Below are 22,316 nucleotides of genomic sequence, written 5' to 3' on the forward strand. Positions count from 1 at the left end.
ATAAGAAAATGGTATACGGGTTTTCTATTATTATTGAAATTAACTATTTAAGAAAAAATAGCCTTGAATTTACATATATGAAAAATATACATTTTTTATACCAATTGAGTTAGCGATATGAGTTTACATACCTAGTTTCTTTTTTCTGCTCGGACCGTACAGACACCCTTCCCAAATACAGAACGACATCATTGCAAAAGCTGCTCTCTTTTCGTTGGTAGTTACATTTTAATTAAGCTTGTAAGTGATCGCCTTTATGATAACCTTTCGTAGCGCAATAACCGGAGAACGCCCCAACAAACATAATTGCTACAAATCGAAAACAAAAAACAATTATGTGATAGCATTTTTTGATGCCAAGTTCTTAATTTTTTTTACTGTCTAGTACTCTCGCAAACAGCCATTGGTTAATGGCGTGTTTTGTAATGAGATATAGTCACCTAATGAGTAGTTTCATAACAAACATAAATAATTTAGAAGTGTCAGCTGCCAATCAACAGTGTAACAGATCGCAGTCATCTTGGAGTCGAGCGGAGATCACTACGTGTTTTTATTTTTTACTGTTCATTAAAAACTTATGTAATTAATATTTGCGATGTTCTCAAGAAAATAATAATTGATACTTGACATAAAACTTCACTTCAGAAATATTATGCAGCTGATAAATGTTTACTAAAAACAATTATGTTCGGTAGTGACAAAGTGTTATTATTAATTTAATTTTTTTTTTCCATATCCCAAATGTTACAGCGAAAACGTTTCTTTGAGGGGAAGATATAGGAACTGTTTTCAAATCATAACAATTTTATATCGTTTTATTTTTGAAATTTGGATTTGTTAAAACATAATGTATAATAATTATTATTATTGGTCCTAGAAGTTGTACAGGCTGGCTGCTACAGATAGTTAAGTATTCAATTCGTTTGTGGGAATGACTTCAACTGTAATAGTACTGTCAATAGACAGTGACCTCTGAAAATCTCTTTTATGAGTTACCCGTGCCTTTACAAAGGACAAGTTTAAATACCAAACCATAAAAATATTGTTACGGTGTAAAAACTGTTGCAACCAGTATGGCGTCTTTCCGTTCCTATTTCTCCCCCTTAATAAATAATAATTTGAATGCGAGAACATTGGCTGGGATGAAGCGAGCTTGGGAAGGCCTCCCGCTGAACGAAGAAAGTACCTACATGTGTACATAGACAATTCCTGTCACCTCGGATTTTTTTTAAAATATTTTGGCACAGCTAGCAGTGAAGATAATTTGTTTTTTAGTTCATGACTCAAAAATAAATTGAGCTTAGTTTTGGACTTATAGTTAAATACACTGTTATAAAGTTCAGTAAATTTACGGACTTTTCAAAGAAGAATTCAACTCAAATAAACGAAGAGTTCTTCGTCATTGCAAATAACTGAATCTTCGTACAAACTACACCGCATTTCAACTTCCGAGTTGTACGTTTCGTTCTAAACAAAGGTGAAAACACAGTTGGACAAAAGAAGATTGTTTCTGCTGTAGATTTAACCAGTTTTCAAATGTTATGTTAATTTACCAATCATTTTCTTTTGGACTCATGTTCAAAGTAAGTGAAGTGTCCGTAAATACACGAAGATAGCCGTAAATTTACGAAGATCCCTGAATAATTTGTAACCAGGGTTCTTCGTAAACTGAATGTGAAAATTTTTAACAGTGTAGATGTGGTGCCCAGATTTGCGTGGGCAGATCAAAAGTTTCGAACAAGTTTTCTTTTTTAATCGTAATCAAGAAACTGATACCATAATTAATGTCAAGTGTCCAACGTATAAATATTCCATTAGACGATCCGCGTGTGAAAATTGTGTGTGTATGCGTGTGTGTGTGCGTGTGTGTGCGTGTGTGTGTCTGTAAGTGTCGCTGTTCTTCGCTGTGTCCTCTTGGCTTGCTGTCATTGAACAGTCTGGATACAGAACAGCATTTCAAGCACGGGAATGAGGAAACACACAGGGGATTCATTACACCGTGAAATATTTTTATCTGTAACACAGGTAATGTGGTCGATTTTCTTCCTTTTTTATTACAAATGCAGCTGTTTCTTATGAAAAATGTTTTTAATGGTCTAAAACATACCATAAGTCCATCTCAAATAAATAAACTTTGTTAAATAATTCTTTTAATGTGTCCATTAGTTTTCAAGTTTAATTGTTGCAAACAAAAAAAAAATTACTTTCTCTCTTTATAGACAATATTAGTGTCGAGATCAAACCGTTACTAATTCACAAGTCGTTGGACGTTATTAGCTATATGTATATCAGACCGAAGGTTGAGATAAATAACCCAAATTTAAAAAAAAATGTAGGACAAAAACTCACTAAGCCAAGAAAACCGGACCTAAATTACTCAAAATTTCACTGCATGGTTGTTGGTTAGCCCGACTTCACAGGAGACCATTGAAGTAACCGGAAATTTGTATTCCCAAGAAACGTAAACCAGGTTCAGGTAGGCCTACTACCTTCTATACTTTACAATCAACTTTCAAGGCATTTTTCTTCTGCTATCATTATATAGCAACTCTACAAAGTAAGTAGATTGTGAGGGTAAGGTTGGGGTTTATTAGACTGCTATATCAAATTTTTTAGCGGAATATCAGCTAACCAACAAACCTGGGCAACTCCCGCAACTACTTCTCTAACATTCCAGCCATTCCCCGCAGGTACGTGCAGTAATTAAATTTGCAATCAACTTAGCATGGTTTCGAGTCCCGAGAGATACCCCTTCTTAGTTTAATTGCAGTAAAAAAAGGTCTAATAAGAGTTTTCTTTAAACCCCAAATATAATTTAAATTCTCCGGGGTTATTATTAACAGAGGCGAATGCCGGCATTCCGTCGCCTTGGGCTCGTCGTGGGCCCGCGGTTCAAAGCTCGGCAAAGCACTCGGACTGCGAGGGCCGTTAAGGCACCTACGCACACACACGGTGTGCACCGCTTCAGAAGAAACCACGCTATTTATAAACTGCTGAAGATATCCGAGTGGGGTCTGTTTAAGAAAATCATTAAGAATACGTCGAGGGCGTAAGAGTGGTTTTTTTTTTCGTATTTCATTTTTAACATGAATTTTTAGAAGAGTGAAAATAAATTATTACCCGAGTTTTCAGAATATTTTTTATGCGTGAAAAACACGGTAGAGATTCTTGAAAGCACTCATGATACTTGCAATCCCTACAAATATTATAAATGCGAAAGTGTGTTTGTCTGTCCTTTCACGTAGCAACTGATGGACATAATTTTTTTTTCTCATATAAGTTAGATAGTGTATGGGCCAGAGAATGTAATAGACTACATATAATTATGAAACCCTCCAAGATGAGATAGAAGGGAGGTCATATACACACAAACAGTTGAGTTTGTGTCATTTCTTTGTGTCCGCCACACGGTCTAGCAATTTCCTATATAGGCCTATCACCTTGGTGAAACCCATCTGCTTAGTGAAGCTCGCATCTGCTAGCGAACTAAAGGTGCCAATGAAAATTTAGTTTATAACTTCGTCAATAGATTGCGTTACCTTGAATTTGTAACGCGCTATCGTTTGGTGCGTCCGTCCCGTCTTGTCTAGGGGTTAACAGCTTTACCACAAAATGAAGCTGACGATTGGCGTCCCGTTTTTGCTGATGCGTAGCCTTGTTGCATCGAGATTGTGCAATCAATGGGACTTTAAAATCAAGTGTATGTCCTACAGACTTGAAACTCGGCAGTGATGTTCCTTATGATGTGTTTAGCCCGGTCAACGCCGGGTACTTCAGCTAGTATCATATAATGTTATGGTTACTACTCAAATTTCACAGTTGGCCTGTGCACAACGAGAAGACTGCGTATACCAGTCCACAGCCCTGCGCTTAGAGGCGACACCGCACTGGAAGCACCGGGAAGCGTCGCACCTATCATCCCGCCTCAGTAAAATAATACACCCCTGACTAGATGGACCCGTTGACGCTGGAATGACAGCAAAGTTCGCGGCCCACCCTAAAACATGTTTTAGAACCTAATGATTACTTAGTACGTTCGTGTGCACATGGAAGGAAATTAATATATTTCTTCTCTGTGGCGCGCGCACGGCACAGCAGCCAATGAGGGCAGAGTAGGGTGGCATTTTGACAGGAGTTCAGAACTGTTTATATTGTTACGAAGGCAAACAGGACCGCGACACGCGCCAGGTTCGGAGATGGCTGGCGGCTCTGCCAGGCCACTGGCGTCATTCGCGTATCACGTGGCCTCCACTGACGTAAGACATGCCACGCGCGCCTGGCCGGATTACAAGGGTCGTCGCTACCCCCCAATCCCCACCGCACCCCACGCATCGTATTGCCTCGGCGCCGTTATCTATCACTGAGCGGCCTTGGGAAGTCCGCGGGCCGCTGCGCGGATTGGCGTTAATGGACCCCGCCCTTCTTGACTGTTCGGGCGTCAGGTCGGCCCGGGATGATGCGACTTGTCACAGCTGCCTTCCCAAGTTCGAGAAGGGTACCACACTCTACTTAAGCAGCGACGCCGGCCTCTACGGCAGTTCTGAGCGAAGGGAAGTGCGGCATCGACGAAGAGGTAGAGAGACCTCCCTAAGAGTGGCGCGACGCGGAGTTCGGCTGGATCGTGAGAGTGCGGCGACTGAGTGGCGCGAGACTGTGTGTGTGGACAGGCGCGAGGTAAGGGGCGAACCACTGTTGAGCCTAGCTCCACTGAGGAGTGCGAACTGTGGAACTGGACAGACATTGAATGACTTGAGGATAACTATTTTCAAGTGCCAGTGATTTTAGATAGGACATTTTTAAGTACAATTATTTATTATTAATGTAAATATTAGTAATCAATAAAAATGTGAAAAAACTAATTGCGCTATCCCTTACGAGCCCAGTTCTCCCCACCTTATAAATCGTAACATTTTGGTGTTAGAAGTAGGATAGCCCTAAGTAAATAATTTACGAATGGTTAATATAGATTAAAAAAATAGAATTAAAATTTTTTGGTATTAAAATTAGTGTTAGAAACTGTAGTTAGTTTGAGTGTAGTTGTAGTAAAGTTAGTGTTAGTTTTCAGTATAAGTTTAGGTTACCTTTTAGGTCAAATTACACTGTATATCGTAGGGCAGTAGAGATAGTGACAGACTGGTAGTGCATTTGGACAAGAAAGATAGCTGCCGACCAGCTTAAGAATGTAATGACCATCTTGCCCGAAATGAATTATAAAATAGAGGAATTGAAGAAGGGTCAGGAGGAAATGAAGAATGGCTAATTATAGATGAAGAATTGGCAAGAAGAAATGAAGAATGGCCAAGAATAAATGTAGAAGAACAGCCAAGAAAAGCTGAAAAATGCTATAAAGACCGAGATAGAGGACATCAAGAAGAACCAAGAAGAAATAAAGAATAAAATCGATGAAACCAGCACTCAGTTGGAGGGTAAAGTGCAGAGTTTGGAGCAGCACCTTGCACAACAAAAACAGCAACTCGTACAAAAAGAACAGCAACTTTCATTCAGGAACAGCAGTTAATTCAACTTGAACAGGCAACCGAACAGCTAGTAGCAGCTATAACTGAAGGGTGCCGTCGGATGACCAAGGAAGCTACATCTGCTCCAAAACGGAGTAGTTATTCCGGAGACGTGAAGTTGGAAGGCGGAACTGGTCACCCAAAATTCAAGCCACTCACCTTTGATGGCCATCATCGTGGGCTGTCTACAGGCGACAGTTCGAGGCAGCTGCTGAAGTGAATGGTTGGGACGAGGAAGAAAGGGCTACGGCACTGGTCTTGGCCCTGCGAGGATCTCCACTAGAGCTGCTGTAGACCATACCAGTTACAGACCAGAAAGACTATAGAGTATTAGTAGAGGCCCTTGAGCTGAGGTATGGTGACCGACACATGGACGAAGTGTATAGAACGATAACTAACGGGAAGAAAAATTGGATAATGCTAGCTTGAAAGCAGCGCAACGGCAAGATCCTGTCCCGGCACCCATTATAAGCTTGCTAGAGCGTGGTACTGGGCGTCCAATATGGCATGAGATCTCCAATGACAGAAGGGCTGTGAAAACTTAATGGGCACAGTGGTATTCCTTGAGAATTGTGAATGGCCTACTAATGAAGGCATGGGAGAGTCCAAATGGAAAAGTAGTTACCATGCAAGCTACTCCTTCCAAAGAGTCTAGTGGCAGAGGTATTAAAAGAAATCCATGATGGTACCTCTGGTAAGGTAACGTGTTGGAAGAAACGTCCCATTACACGATAATTCCGTCTCAATTCCTAACTGCATGATTACATGACGGACTTCAATATTTACTTTATTACCTATAGGTATATAATGTTATGAAACGTAAGCAGGGCCGCGGCGCTCGCAGGTTCGGAGCTGGCTGGTGGCCCCGCACAGCCTCTGACGTCACGTGGCCGCCGCAACGTGTGACGTGCCGCGCGCGCCTGGTAGATTACAAGGGTCGCCGCTTCCCCTCTCTCCTCCTCTCCGCTCCCCGCGCGGCGCTCTGCTTCGGCGCCGTTAACCTGACACCTGGCAGCTGTGGGAATTCCGCCTGCGGTCGCGCGAGCTCCCGACGCCTTTCTCGATAAATCTGGCGTCGGGTCAGCGCGGAATGACGCGACTGGCCTCAGCCGCGCTCGTCACTTCTAGAGGTGGCGCCTGGGCCTATATAAGCCCGGGACGCCGGCTTCCGAGGAGAGTTTACCCGCGACGATAGTGCCGCGGGTGCGGCGGAGTTCCGGGACGATAGTACGGGCGATAGTGCCACGAATGCGGCGGAGTTCCGGGGCGAGAGAGTCTGCGCGATAGTGTCGCGGGTGCGGCGGTGTTCCTGGGCGAGGAGTTCCTCGGTGAGCGAGTTTCTCGGCGATAGTTGGATGGCGAGAGTGCCGCGGGTGCGGCGAGAGTCCCGAGCGAAGTTCCTCGGTGAAGGGAAGTGCGACGGCGGCGGAGTGCGACGACGGAGGTCCACGATGGGTGCTGCGGCGTGAGTTGCGCCAGAGGTGCTTCCCAGCGAGGTGTGCGGTGTGTGAAAACCGAGTGACTGGGGAATATACATTTTTAAGTGTAATTGATTATTAGGCTTTTTTAGAAGATTATTTGTTAGTGGTGTAAGTATTGGCAATCGATAAAACTGTGTAGTAAAATCTTTAATTGGGCTATCCATTTACGAACCCAGTAGTTTTCCCACGAAGATTATTATTCATGTTTTAATAATCGTAACTCTCTCTCTCTCTCTCTCTATATATATATATATATATATATATGTGTGTGTGTGTGTGTATATATATATATGTGTATATATATATATGTGTGTGTGTGTATTACGATTATTAAAACATGAATAATAATCTATATATATACAGCTCTTCAGCTACCAGGAAGTATACTTGTTCTTCCGTATTTACAATTGCCTCGCACTTGCACTAATTTATTAGGTAGACCACACATGAACTATTTGTTAACTCGCCAGCCAGATGACGTCAGCGCTTCAATCGCTTGAGCTCCAGCTCACTCGTAAGGGCGATCCACAAGGTCAGCCTCAAGTAAAATTCAGCACTTATATTGATGTTTTAGAATAGTCACGTGACTCCTGCCTTTGCGCGCAGAGAGAGCTCAGAAATTCTGTTTAATGTAGAAGTCTCGTCGCAGCAAAGCTGCCGCTATCATCACTACTATAGCGTGTCTCATACTTAGTTTTCTCTGAGCATTTTATTGGGCATTTACTTTCTCTTTCCAATACACGATTTCTGCCATTAGCGCTTTCCTTGTTTTAGTTGGCTCTGTTGTCAGATTCACCCCAATGACCTTATCAGTTTTAGACCCATATTAATAATGTAATGATTAAACTTTAAATGTACTAGAAAATATTTTTAAGTTAAATTTCGAATGAGAAATATGGAAATACATCTTATTGTGTTTCATCAATAGCATCATCTGGTAATATTCAATTCATACATTAACGAAAATGTAAACTGGAAGACACCATCTCTGTTTAAACCGTTTATGACAAAAAATTATAAATAATTGAATTTGAATAATATTGTTTTTACCATAGTACATAATTAATTAAATGTTTTGTATTAATAGTAACCGACTGCTAGAAATAGTTTTTCCTATAGGTACTTAAAATAAAAAAAGGTTTGAGAAGTAATATTTTTCTTTCAGAATGTTTACAAGTGCAATAAACCTATCAAAAGACACTATTTTATAGCCTTAGAAAAATCAACAAAAAATTTTCCGAAAGAATGCAGAAAAAAGTAACGAGTCTGGTAGTTTCAATCTGGCAACAATGGGTAGGCCCTACTATTTGCTCTGTACTACAATCTAAGAGCGATACAGACTTAAGTTCCGGAATTCCAGAACCTCGGAGCCCGTCAGGAGCACCAGACGACGTACAACCTCCAGTATTGAAGCTTTAAAGGGGTTTTATTACTTAGTCGGCCTAGAAACTTGGTAATGTGTTAGACCATGTTGGGCGGAGTGCACGCACGTATCAGCGGAGGTGGGCGCATCCCTCAGCAGTTCGGCTTCACGTGAAGCACGGTCCTGACAGCGACAAATGAAGGGGAGGGGTGGGTTTCCCCCGCCCCCACCGCGCGACGCCCCGACAAAGGAGCCGCGCCTTGCCCCTGTCCATCGGGCCCCGCCGGCTGCCATCGACCCCTCGTTATCGCCGCCTGGATCGATCAGTGTCACGCCACACTCCATTCATTCATCAACCCTAGCAGGACTGAAGTGTTGGGCTGTGTGAACCTCCCAGCTTCTTCTTGCTTTATTTAGATTTTCGCCAGGCACTTCATATTACTTAGCAATAACACAAATTCATCGCTTTTTCAATGATTGAATATGCACTAAATTAAAACCAAGATAGTGGAGAAGATACACCTTGGCAAATTAAAATAATACTTATTATTAGCAACTTTGACATTTATTTACTTTAAATACCCTTGATATGCGATCCACAAATAACTTGGAGTAATAAAGTTGGAATCATCGGAGAAAACAACACTTAGAATTGATATAGGCGTAAGTTAGAACGATAACAACTTAGAAACATTATAAATACGAAAAACACACCTTATAAACAATTAGAACCATTAGATACAAATTAATAACACTCAACTTAAAACTGCCATAGCTTCGAAACACACCACTAAGTACAATTGGAACCACACAATTTAGAATATGCATAACATAGAGAATTATATCTTATATATGTGTTTATATGTTATGTGTTTCTAAGTTACGACCACGTCCCCTTTGTTACTAGTAAGTGATCATTAATTCTAGGTGTTTATTTGACTGGATAAGTGGTATTATTATGTCGTCGTGCTTGATTCTTCACGGATGTACCTCGGCGATGTTTAGAATAGAGCAACTTCCGGACCGATGACAGTACCCATATACATAAACAATACATAAAGTAGCTAACAGGCTAGATTTAATATGTTTACAGTGCCTGAAATGTTAAAACATTAAAAGCTAAATTCATGCTCAATGAAATTTCAAGAGACGTTGATATAATCGTGAGCTTATAATTACGTGCACGAGAATCAATTTCGATGTTTCGTAGACAGTAATATATTTGAATAAAGACATTTACTAATCACTAAAGGCTATTATACAATTGTTTTGGCACTTAGTAATTAATAGTACGAATTAGTCGCGTCTGACTATATATACACAGGTAGTAAGTTATTTATGATTGTCGTACACTACTTGTTCTCGATAATCATTTGGATGCACATACATAATCATATTGTTACGGGGAAAAAGATACAGAATGACAACCTCATTTATTAAATACAGGGTTATTTGATAATTACGCTATTAACTTCTTAAAATACAGTAATCTAAAAGTCCATCCAGAAACTAATCTCACTTTCATAAGTGTGTATTTACAACAGGAGCTCGGCTCGACAATGGCTCTCTCTCAGTGGCCCACTTCAGTCGAAACACACTGCCTCGTATTACTCAATACCCGTCTGCCGCACACGCAACACCGTCCCGGGTGCTTCAGTCCCCGGCATACGAAAACGTCGCCCGCTATCGCTCGCCAAGGGGTCACTCACCCTCGCAGGTCATCCTTCCCGTTTACACACCTCTCATCCGCACTCTGAAAAGGTTCTCATAGCTCTTCGAAGTGTCGCCTCATCAGAATCCCCTACTTAACACTCGAATCACCGGGAAAAAAAAATTCCTACCTAGTTACGTCACTTCACGCTGACTGGGCTCTGGGAACGTGGCAAGTCCTCGAGAGACACAGAGAATCTCCGGGCACAATGCGAAAGCGCCAAGGAAGGGGGAGGGGGTAGTGGTCGCGATAATGAATAGTCATTGTACCTGTGTCGCGTCCGTTCCAGGAGTTCGATGAAGGGGGGGGGGGGGGAGGTGACCCCAGGAATACCGCAGGGCAACGCGTCGGGCCGGTCTCGTCTCTAGCAGCCTCGCAACAATATCTCATGGGTGCGACTAATTCTTACCGTAAATTCTTGGTAGGTCCTACCCAATCGAAAACTAGCCTCTGGCCAAAATGTTTCAGAGAAGCGCGATGAAAATAGCCGCTGGTACGGCGTCAAAGAGATGGAAGCTTGCTGAGACCGAGCTATTTGCTACCCGACGTAAACCACGCAGCGTGCACTAGGGTCGATCACACGTGCGCCCCAACTGCAGCCTCGCGCTCTATTAACCGGGTTACGACCCCGGGAAGGAACGCTATTCGCACGCGAGCAAACATCTCAGAAAACTGCTTGCCGAAAAGCTGGGGTATCGCACGCCACGCTGATTTTCTTCATTTGTTTCGTCATAATATTATATAAGGGCTATCTCTGTGAATTTAACTATGTGCCTCTCTTGCATTTGTTGTATCACAATTATTATCAAGAGATATTTACTAAGTGTGAATTAATTGCTGTAAAAACTCGGGCAAGTGATAACAATTACAAACAACTACGCGAATATTTACATCCATTATATAACACTTAGTAAATATCTTTTGAAAAAGTATGCAATAGTTGTATCACAATTAATATCAAGATATATTTACTAAGTGTGAAATAATTGCTGTAAAAACTCGGGCAAGTGATAACAATTACAAACAACTACGCGGATATTTACATCCATTATATAACACTTAGTAAATATATTTTGAAAAAGTATTTGTGACAACAGCAAATAGCTCTTAACACTTAACTAATAACAAAGATGAGAAAATGAAAGAAGAAGAAGAAAATCAACAGCGTGTGAGAGCCCCGCCTTAAGCCTGAATTACAATAGCAGGTGGTATCAGTCCGACATCCGTCCATGTCGGGCCTATGACGTGTACATGTTTGAAGTTGTATTACTACGTTCATTCATATGTTCTCAGCCCGCGAACCCACGAGGGAACAAGAGAAATATGGCTTCAAAACCTTATCGCGGAGTGGAGAAGAGAAGAGAACAAAGAAGTGATAAGGAAGAAGAGAAGATAGGGATCTGAGGAGAGAAGGTAATCACCAATTAAAAAAATAATTGTAAAAAAAATATACAATTGCTTAGTAATTTTACATTTTTTGAGCGATTGAGAAAAAAAACAAGCAGAGATTTGGTGTAATTTTACACGAATGTTTCTTGATAACCAAACGGTGTTACACGCTTTAATTAAAACACACTAATGCATACATTTCATGTCAATAACTTTTGATATTACACAAACCACATGAGTTCAATAATGCAATGACGAATTTTTTCATCAGTAGGGCCTACGGTCTAGTCGTATAAACACACTTACGTCAATAAAAAAAGTTCAAAATAGTCGTGGTACTATAAGCAAGTAACTGTAAAAATACATGTGCATAACGACAAATTACACCAGGTCACTGATTACATAGCACTGGTCCAACACGTCTTCGTCAAGTAGTATCCCCATTACTTCATAATTTATTAGTAAGGACAGGAAAAATTCGCGGGTTCAATGACTTCCAGGATGAACTCCATAGTTCTACGTACACTCGGTAAAATGCCACCCACTCATTGGCTGCTGTCTTGTGAGACGTCCCAACGTAGCAGCCTGTGATTCGATAAAGCTTTGGTCGGGCGTTTCTCACTGGCCCAGAGTCATCCAGGTGAGTTGGGAGCCAATAGCAGAGGCAGCACTGAGGTATAACTATTTGTATTTTAGCCTATTGCGAAATGAATTCGCGAATTTTTCCGTTCTCTATTTATTAGTGTGAACGTTGGTCGAAAGGTGTAAAAAACTAGTAACTTCAGCGGTGACTTTTGCCACATAAATAATTTATGTGTACCAGCACACAGTTCGTCTGCAGCGTCGCGGCAGAGGAAGGAAGCGGAAAGGGCGGGTGTTGCCACACGTGAGCGAGGAGGGCAGGGAGAGGAGTGGAGACGGTAATAACCGTTGCGCGGCAGGTGGTGGGCGGGGCCAGCGCGGCTCCGCACCAATGCAAGACGGCGGCGAACAGCCGCGGGGAGTGGCGTGTTCCAGGACGAGCCAGCAGCTGGGTCGCGGTCAACTTCACGGACTTTCCACCGGAGACTGCACCTGAAATAAACCAACTGGTCTTCGTGCGGTTCCTCAGATAGCTTCGTCTTCGTGGAAACTACGCCGGTTTCAAATATTCCGAGTAAATGTGTGCTTAAAAGAGGGGAGTATGTTTTGCTGTAGATTTGGAGGGTATTGTTATCACCCCAGGATTATTCATGTAGGTTTATATCAAAGCAAGTGAACTCAATCTATAATGTACGAAATGACCTGAGTATTTAGTAACCATTATTCCCGTCAGGGTTCAGGGGCGGCTCCAGGAAGGCTTTTCGGTGGGGGCTATCGTAGCAATACAAATGAAGTTGTAAAAAATTATTTTTAACATACCACCAGTTGGCCATTAAATATTTACAAATTTATAGTCTCAAATATTGAACTTAACATACTTTTATACACATTTTCAAACAAGTAAATGTAACACAGGGCACATGAATGTAAATGTTGGTGATATGACATACTCTAAAATAAAGAATATAAAAAGGACACAAACAAATAAATATTTACAAATATCTACCTATGTGATAACATTGAAACAACAAGGAAACTGAATAAGTAATTCATTTACATTAGACGACAAAATCTAATCTTCTTTTACCTTTCTTGGCAAATCTTTCAATAATATTATCAATATTTATCGAAATGTCTCTGTGTATATGAAGAAGGCATAGTCCATTAAGTCTTTCTTCTAGAATTCTTGATCTCAGCCATGTTTTTGACCTTCGAAGTGTTGAGAACGACCTTTCTGCAGTAGCTACACTAATTGGTAATGTCACTAAAATTTTTAGTAGCTTAAATATTGTAGGAAACATTTCCTCTTCACACTTCAAAATAGCTTCCATTGCAGTTTTCGGTACTTCTACTTCGTCTGATGCCTTAAGCTCACGAAACCACTTGGCCTCCCATACACAGACTTCACCTTCAAGCTTCGCAAACAAAACACTTTCTTGATTATCCTGAATAAAAGAAAAACGAGAAGCAATAGCTTTTAGTCGCTCTCTGAAATCAACATCTTTACTTCTATTGAGAAGAATATGTGGTACCAGCAAACGAATGTCAAATGATTTCAAACAGTCTTCTGAAAAACGGGACTTCATATCGATGAGTATAAAATCCAACATGGAATTATAAATGGCTCTGTAGTAACATTCTGCATCATCAGTATCATAGTTCTCTCTATGTATCTGTTTTGCAGTTGTCCGAGGTTTTCTTATTTCTACATCGAGTTTTGAAGCCAAGGTTTTTGCTTCAGAAAACACTACATGAAAAGTATTGTCACTGTTTTCTCTCCTAGTCTTGAGAACAGATAAAGTATCCCTAACAGCATTTGAAGCTTCGTGCATATCAAGTGATTCTGCTTGAAGGAGGGTACTCAATGGAAGTGTAATCTTCAAAACATCCAGGAGAGAGAGCATTGCTAGGATAAATTCACTGGTTAGTAAGGAATTAAGTAGAGTTAATGCTTTTGAGGCCGATTTCGAGTCTTGCCATGATGTTATAGCAGAGAGTGCCTTCACAATACTAGGTAAATGCTCGCGAAACTGGAGTAACGAAGTGTGTCTTTCAACCCACCTGGTCTCACATAAGCTGGCAATATTTGAGGACGAAAATTTCCTTAAAACCTTGTGTCTTTTGGCAGATTGGTTGAAGAAAGAAATGCATGTTTTTATTATGGAAACAGTATTGCGAATTGATGACACTTTGGATGATTGGGAAATTGAGTTGTTTAGACAATGGTTTTGACACGAACATCTGGTGGCATTTTTCGTAACTCCCATTATTTCTGTAACTGCACCTGAACTTTCAGAAACCATTACACTGCAACTGTCTGTAGAAATACCAACACAAAGACGTGGATCTAGATCGCTATCTGATAGCATCTGTACGACAAGTTTTCCTATAGATTTGCCTGTTAGACGTGGTTCAAGTATAACCTCACTTTCACAATCAGAACCAATTTCTTTGTTTTCTCCTATGTGTTGACAATTTCCATCTATTGCTTTATAGGCATCAATAAACATTATAAAGTCTTCAATGATAGTCATTTCATAAAAATACCTGACACTAAGACTTAGTTGCTCAATGTGTGCTACATCTGTAGTTTCATCAAATATAATTGCATAGAACCCAGCTTTTTTTATTCTGCCTAAAATAATTGATTGAATTTCATCACCACAACATTCTATCAGCTCATTCTGAGTATTTTTCCCAATGTAAGTTGCTCTAGATGATGCACAAGAGAGATGGTTCTCCAACTCTTTGTCACCTGATGCTACTTTGAATCTTAATAATTCCCTGAAATTACCCTCATTGTTTGCTGGTGTACAATCATCCAGTAGGACACCATCATCTCTGTGCCCTCGTAGGGGTATATTCTGGCGACCACAAAAGATTATGGTTTCAATAATAGGTCGCAATCTAGCTCGATTTTCATTTACTTGTTGAAGACGTTGAGAATTAATCAGGTTAATGACTTCAAACTCAGGATTATGGTAGGATTGTAGGAATCGTTTACCCGCAATGACATTCTGGTTATGATATTCAGTTTTATCATGAACTTCCAAATCACCATCTTTTCCAGTCAGCTTTGAAAATTTGGTAAGTGGCTCCGTCACCAACTTCCCTAGTTTCATACCGTTATTGTGACCAGCAGCATGGGCAGAGAAGAGAGAACAGTACACACAAAATAGTCCTTTCTTTGCATGTGAGAAAACCACCCAATGAAACATATCAATATGTTTTTTGGACAAATACCTCTTATATTCTCTACATTTCTCTTTTTTAACAGAAAAAGGAAATGAGTAGTCGCAAGGTGGAGTCCAATGATTTTCCAGCAACTGGCATTTTGTGTAGTCACTTATAAGGGTTCCTACCCCTATGTGTAGCCCTACATCATTTTGGTGGGAAGGATGATTAACTGAATTATAATTTACTGAACCTGATTCACTCGCACCTACATTGCAGTCAACAGCTTCAGCACAATCCACTGAAGACCCATTGAATCGTGCAATGGCTCCTTGTTGCTCTTGAGCATCCATGGCATCTCTTTGCTCACTTCCTGAATTAGCTGCTGCTTGTGTTGATAATTCTTGTGGTTGTTGACTCGTTGAAGATGAGGCTCTTGAAAAATATGACTCAATATTTTTGGTAAAGCCCAATGAGCCAAGCTTAGGCCTTTTTGGTACTTTTGCCTGTGAAAAAAATGTATAAATTAATTTAAATATTTTATGCTTTCAAAAGAAAGTTAAAACATGTTAAATACAGAACATTTGCTAATTATTGCGGGACAGAAATTTAATGGGTAGCAGGGAATGGAAATACAAGTAAATTTTCAAAGAAGAATAAAAAAGGAAATGCAACTTTACAATTTTTTAAGCGCGAATAGTAGAATGCAAACTTGATTTTCATACGAATATGGGCACTACATCTACATCATTGGCTGAGAGGGAGCGCAGACGCAGCGCAGTGACGTCACACGCTCTGCGGGAAGCACACGACAAGCGGAGTGCAGACGTTTAGAGTTAGTTAGACATGTGTACTAGCAATCAGCGGTCACTCTTCGTGGTGTGGACAGTCGCTAATGAAGCCGTATTCCTATTCGGAATACTTCTTTTGTGAAAACGCTCTTTGTAAATGCGCTGCAATATTTTTTTTTCGCCTCTACATACCTCTAGCCCATTAGCATTATCAGCCACCTCTGTGAATGAAAGTTCGCCATGTTATTACTGTTACCCGAATATGTAAGCGCAACACCGTATTCACTAACAGTCAAAACTGCGCTCTTCGCCCAAAGCCGAATGTTTAAACCTACTACGTTACTTAACAAAAACTGCTTGTTTTGGCATACCCTAACGTACATTAAATTTGTGCCCTGCATAAACCGAACACGCTATATAAGTTTTCAAAAAATATATAAATTTTCTAAAATTGAGGTTTTATGGCAGTTGTGAACTCGAAATAGATACACCAATTTTTGTAGTTTCTTAATTAATATATTACTCTTATTTTTCTCTAAGGGGAGCTTTGAGGGGTGACAATCTGGCTATTTTCACGTGTTTTATCGTCCAAGGGATCCTATTGTTACTACTCTAAGAGCGGCGCTAAGTTTTACGTTTGTGCCTTGTGCCCGACCATGGATAACATAATGCCTTTGACGATTCGATTTATTCTGTAAGTTGATGTTCGTGCTGTGCGTTAAAATGTTCTCGAGCAGACAGTCTTCGCGCCACAGTCGCAACTCGGCAGTTGGCCGGACTGTCACTAAAAGTATTTATAAACAAACGATGTAATCAGTTATTTTGGTTTATTAAGGGGTATCCACCTACTTCATTTTTGTGGTTTAATTTACGATCTGTCATTAAATATTTGCTACCTTTTATAAGTAAATTATATAATTAATTCTTAAGAAAAGAAATAACAATAGTGTTTTCCTAAAAGTGATGATGGATATAAGTATGACCAATTTTTAAGAGCAATAAATAACAAATGTCTGAGTCGGAAAATATAATTTTCAAATATATAAAAATGCAATTGCTCAGAGAGGGAAGGGGCTAATTAATGTCACGATCCTTCCAGTTTCAAGAGGAATAAAACAACTCATTTATAATAAAATTTGAAAGACGACTTTCATGGTCGATACAGTTTGGACGTTATTATTTTCTTATCACTATTTATAGTTCTAAAGACCTGGTAATCATTGGTCATTTAGGTTTGGCTTTGAAAAAAATTACGATAAATTACAGCTACTAAAACTAGGACTTATTTACATTAAGTAGACCACAGTTATTAATGCTTGAGAAATTAAAATGGCAAAAAACACAATCTCTTTCCTGATCTTCTCGTATGTGCCGGCTTTATAACCACACACAATAAAAGTAGTCTAAATTGTTACTTTCATCTAATATTTTATTGATTATATATTTCACTAAAGAAAAGCTTTACAATTCAAGTAATTTGGTAGCTACTAATAAATAGAATTTTTCCTTTTCCAAAATTTATCAAGTCAGATATTAAAACAACATTTTCACACCACGGTGGGAAAACTTATCTTAAATTAGGAAAATATTTGTGAGTCCCTCAGCATACATACAAATGACACAAATGTCAGGAAACTGTGAATCGTCTTACATTTGATTATTTGAGTTTTTAATTTTTTTTACCAAATATTTAAAATCCATATCATGCCATTAATTATTTTCTCGAAATTATCTTTGTCGTCTTGCTTGTTTTGGTTGTACATTTTCGTCAGACTTGCATGTAAAAAGAAGGAAAAAAGGCAGCTTCTGAGCTTATCTCAAACAATTCTCAGTCTTTATAGAATATATTTAGCAAAATTTGAATTTAATATGTGGGGGGAAAAAAGCAAAAAAATCATTCAGTGTTTCAAAAACTCTTTTTTAAACCTATATTTTTATTTATTATTTATGACCTTGTTTTGCGCTTTATATTCACCTCATAATAATTGCAAATATAAATTTTGTTTTCAACGGTATTACAAACTGGAAAAAGAGTTTCCGTTTGAAACAGTGAATTCTACGAAAATATAACAGTAAACTTTAATAGATAACACGATTTTAGGTAGATTTCGAAGACAGACTAGGTACCTCTTGTAGCCGTTACCATGGTGCGAATAATAATAATAAAATAATTTTTTTTTTACTTGTGTTCATGTGTAATTCGCTTACAATAAAATACACTAACCACCTCATGTTGACTTTGGATTATAATACTTACAACTGTATAGCGTTACTTCGCAGTAAAGGACAAAGTTGTCTTATGAGAGTCAATTTAAAAGTACTTGTCAAATTGTCAAAACACGAAGCAAGAATGAGGTGTGAAGCGATGAGAATGAAGAGACTTACGTCGCACAGCTATGCAGAGAGTCTTCACGACTTGGCTGCCAAAATTTTACTCATAAATTGACACATTTCGGGGGTTGGAATCGATCCCATGACCATCACCACATAAGTGTGAACTTTAACGATTACGGCAACCAAGTACGATTGGATGGAGAAGTGATAAAATAGGAGTAACTCGAGAAAACTCGTTGGCTTACGGCAATGTGAACCTTTCAAACTTGAGAAAATACGTGTTTAACCTTGTGGCAACCAAATTTAAATATTTAGGGTAAGAGGCATGTCATTTGATCACACTCAAAATCCTTGAACTCTTAACACTGAAGCCAAATGCTGTTGCTGGCAATATTTGATTTTTAACATTTACAAGATGCCACCAAACATAGTCCTGAAATTTAACACAGCAATGTTTTATAGCAGATATATAAATAAGTACTCACCATTTCGTAGAAAATATCAAATGATTAAGTGAGAGAAATTCATTGTTGTTAGTTCTTGATCGACCACAAGCACACCAGTTCTGTAAAAAAACTAGATAGTTTGTCACGGTCCGCAGCACAGCAAGGCACAGCTTGGACAATACTGAGTACTGAGAAGTTCTGGCAACAACTGAACAAAGTGTGCCACTGTAGCGAGTGCCCCTACTTCCCCTTCACGAAGGTTTGGCCCTTCCCGTGCGGGTGCAATAAAACTGTCAGCTTCAGGCCATTTATGGACCCCCCCCCCCCTCCATTGTAGTAAATGCCTTCCCACTCCAGACCAAAATTCCACTGCATTTTCAGCTTTCTGTCACATTTCAGGGGCTCTTTGTGCCCTCTGCGACCGCGTGGGTTGAGACTTCCTGCTACCTGCTACCTACTAGGCTTGCTAGCCTACACGCTGCCAGTGAAGTGGTACCCTATATTTACTAGGGTAATTCAAATTTCCAAGACCAACTTCTAGATTGGTTTGTTTTAATATATTGAGAAAGTTATAATGAAAGGGAATAAAAGTAAACACTCTTAAACAAAAATAATGTCTCGGGTCTCGGGGGGGGCTATCGCCCCCTGAGCCCCCCCCTCTGGAGCCGCGCCTGTCAGGGTTGTATACTGGCGCGGAAATGTGCCAACTTGGAAAAAGTTCATTCCCCGTGGCCTTCTCGAAAGTGGAATTCCGCCATAATTTCTCAAGTACCTACACTTCATGGAATAAGTGCAGCAGTTTCTCTCTCAGAGTTTTGAGGAAGTAGTGAATTGAATACGTTGGTAAGGTAGCGCTGTCAACCCTAGTAGTTACCTGTGTTTGTTTGAAATACCACAGACAGCAGGCCTGACGGTGACTAGTTATGTTTGTAACTCAGAAATTAACTCATCGGATGACGCGCAAAGAAATAAATGTTTACAGAAAAACACATTATAGGCAGCACTGTAAGCCCGTAACAATTGTGCGTAAGAAATATTTCCGCTGGTACATCTCCATACTGGTACTTTTTCCCCTCTCGACTCCGCAGCCCGAAATGTCATAGGTACCTCTCTTCAGGACGTTACCAGTGGTGCTACAGTTTCATGCCACGGAGCGCAGGTCCATAGGTAGAGACCCAAAAAATTCGCGGGTTAATTTCGTGTTATGATAAAATTCAAATAATTATACCTTAGTGCTGCTTCTGCCATTGGTTCACTGTTAACCTGGAGGACTGAGGGCCAATTAGAGACCCTCACTCATAGAAGTGTCGAATCACAGGCCACACAGTCGAGACGATTCACAAGACAGCAGCCAATGAACAGTTGGCATTTGCCCGAGGGTGTATAGGATATTGGAGTCTATCCTGGGGGTCATTGAACCCGCGAATTTTCCGGGTCTCTATCCATAGGCGTGTAAGTACATGGAGACACTCTCTCATCCCTCCCCTCCTCCCATTGTGCGTGGTGAGAACAAGGTATGCCCGCTCTACAAAGACACGGCTCCGTGTAACCAATAGAAGCCGAGTATTTGGCCGCGTGATATAGTTGTGTTTGTTTACGTTTTGAATGCGTTTATTTTTTAATGTAAAATTATATTTGAATACGACCCGTGTTCCGTTATTGCTTTCATGTTTACTTCCATAACACTGCAATGCAAATCCGGAACGTGCTGTTATGTTCTCGTCTCTCAAAAATTGTTAAGTTAAATAATTTTTTTTTCGTTACCGTGATATTATTATTATTGCTCCTTCAGTAACTTTCCTTGATATTCAAACTTTAATATCCACACATTTCGTTCTGCATTAATACGTTAGCAAATGAAGTTATTTCTAACACACGATTGTGTTATGCTGGTTACAAAAGTTCCAAACAACATCATTGGCTGCCGTTTTTTTACGTTTTCGTGCACTGTGGTATCGACAGACGGACAGCGAAACGCAAATATCTTGCGCTACCTTGTATTTTACGTGTAACTTACGAAGAAACACGCACGTGTTTTCAGTATTCGTCTGCAGCATGGCATTTTAAATCTTCTGTTATTTTCATTTCTGTAATAGCAACTGTCCACGCAGACATTTTCATAAAAGGTTTCTACTTCCATACCTCCATCAGTTAGATTTTAACAAAATTTGTTTTGTATAAAGTCTCTTTTAGCCTGTGCTAGTAATTTACACTTTGTATCTGTTATCGCAGGTTGTCTTACTTCCCCCCTGTTTAATTACTTTATTTTCATTTGACTTTAACTGCGCATTACGCAGCTATGAATAACTGTACCTAGTTGTGTTTTTTGCATACACCATAACAACAGCATATTTTACAACTAAGGAATTAAAATTTAATAAACACAATAAATAAATCAGTGTAGATAAAATACACGTGAAAAATAAAACTATCTCAGTTACAAATAAATAATATTTTATTTTACGTAAAATTTTTATGTTAGGATTTCATTTGCTGCGTAGTAAGTAATATAAGACTGGTTATCTACATTCTAAAAGGGGGGGGGGGGGGGTGCGTAGCCACCTCGCACGTTAGAAGTGAAACTTCATACCTTAATAATCCACTTCAACGATAAAAGAAGACACCCGATAATTCACTTAAACGATATAGCTAACCCATAACATACACACTAACGTACTGAATACCGTCACCTCTACGAAACGTGCCGCAGGGAGACGGCATAAATATGTTGTGTTTCAGCGGACTGTGTCCATGAGGAGCGGCGGTCAGCAAGGAGGAGTGTGTCGCAGCGTGTCAGCAGCGTAACGATAAATGCAGCACTGTAGCGTCGCATCACTGCCGCTTGCCGGAAAGTATGGAGTGGGGCTTTCAATACTCTCCTCCCCCTTCTTCGCCTGAGAGTTGTTGAACTATCGGTACTCTCTGATGAGTCATCGCCTCGAGTTACCATATCAGCTTTATGTAAAGAAGTTCCACTTAAACAAAACACACACGTTCATACTTGACATTGCGAGAGGATTAATCGACTATCTTCTCAGCAGACTCAATTCAAAATATGGCTCTTTAAGGCAATATATATTTTTTTAATATGAATTGTCCAATCGCAAAACCTGTTAAAATCAAATTTAAAAAAAAAAAATCAAGTTTTAAAGGTCGTTGAAAACGTCTCAGAATTATTTCCAAAGATGTGAAGTTATTTTCTATTAAAGCCTGAAAAAAAATCGCTTTAAAAGTCACTGAGAAAGTCATGTCCACCAGAAAAATCTTTCAAAATTGCAATAACTACACTTCAAAACCTGTTTAAAAAAGTCCAATTCCAAATCCAACTAAATCAAAATCGCAAAATTGCCACCTAAAGCCATATAGGTAAGTACATGCAAAATCTGTTAAAATCTCAGAACTTTCGGTTGAGGATTTAAAAGATAATGGTTTGCTTTTTCTTTCTATATATATATATATATATATATATATATATTTATTTATTTATTTAATGTACTTCTACAAATTCACAGTGTGTGAAAGAAAATTC

General features: G+C 39.7%; 1 protein-coding gene and 1 long non-coding RNA gene across 3 annotated transcripts in view; one reads left to right on the top strand and one right to left on the bottom strand.

Annotated features, from left to right (window-relative positions):
* LOC134531446 (uncharacterized) overlaps positions 1 to 21,724 on the top strand; it is a 41,771-nt gene extending 20,047 nt beyond the window's left edge. For both annotated transcript variants that reach the window (XR_010074997.1, XR_010074998.1), the window contains exons 2-3: positions 11,365 to 11,484; positions 21,527 to 21,724. This is a non-coding gene — a long non-coding RNA (uncharacterized LOC134531446). The remainder of the gene's footprint in view (positions 1 to 11,364; positions 11,485 to 21,526) is intronic.
* LOC134530735 (52 kDa repressor of the inhibitor of the protein kinase-like) lies at positions 12,795 to 19,089 on the bottom strand. Its single transcript, XM_063365856.1, has 2 exons — positions 18,827 to 19,089; positions 12,795 to 15,722 (listed from the first exon to the last, which is right to left on the bottom strand). The coding sequence occupies exons 1-2, from the start codon at positions 18,827 to 18,829 to the stop codon at positions 13,101 to 13,103; spliced, it is 2,625 nt and encodes an 874-aa protein (XP_063221926.1). The 5' UTR covers positions 18,830 to 19,089; the 3' UTR covers positions 12,795 to 13,100.
* Positions 21,725 to 22,316: the final 592 nt, after the last annotated feature.

This window comes from Bacillus rossius, chromosome 3, assembly GCF_032445375.1.
Source record: "Bacillus rossius redtenbacheri isolate Brsri chromosome 3, Brsri_v3, whole genome shotgun sequence".
Lineage (NCBI taxonomy): Eukaryota > Metazoa > Arthropoda > Insecta > Phasmatodea > Bacillidae > Bacillus > Bacillus rossius.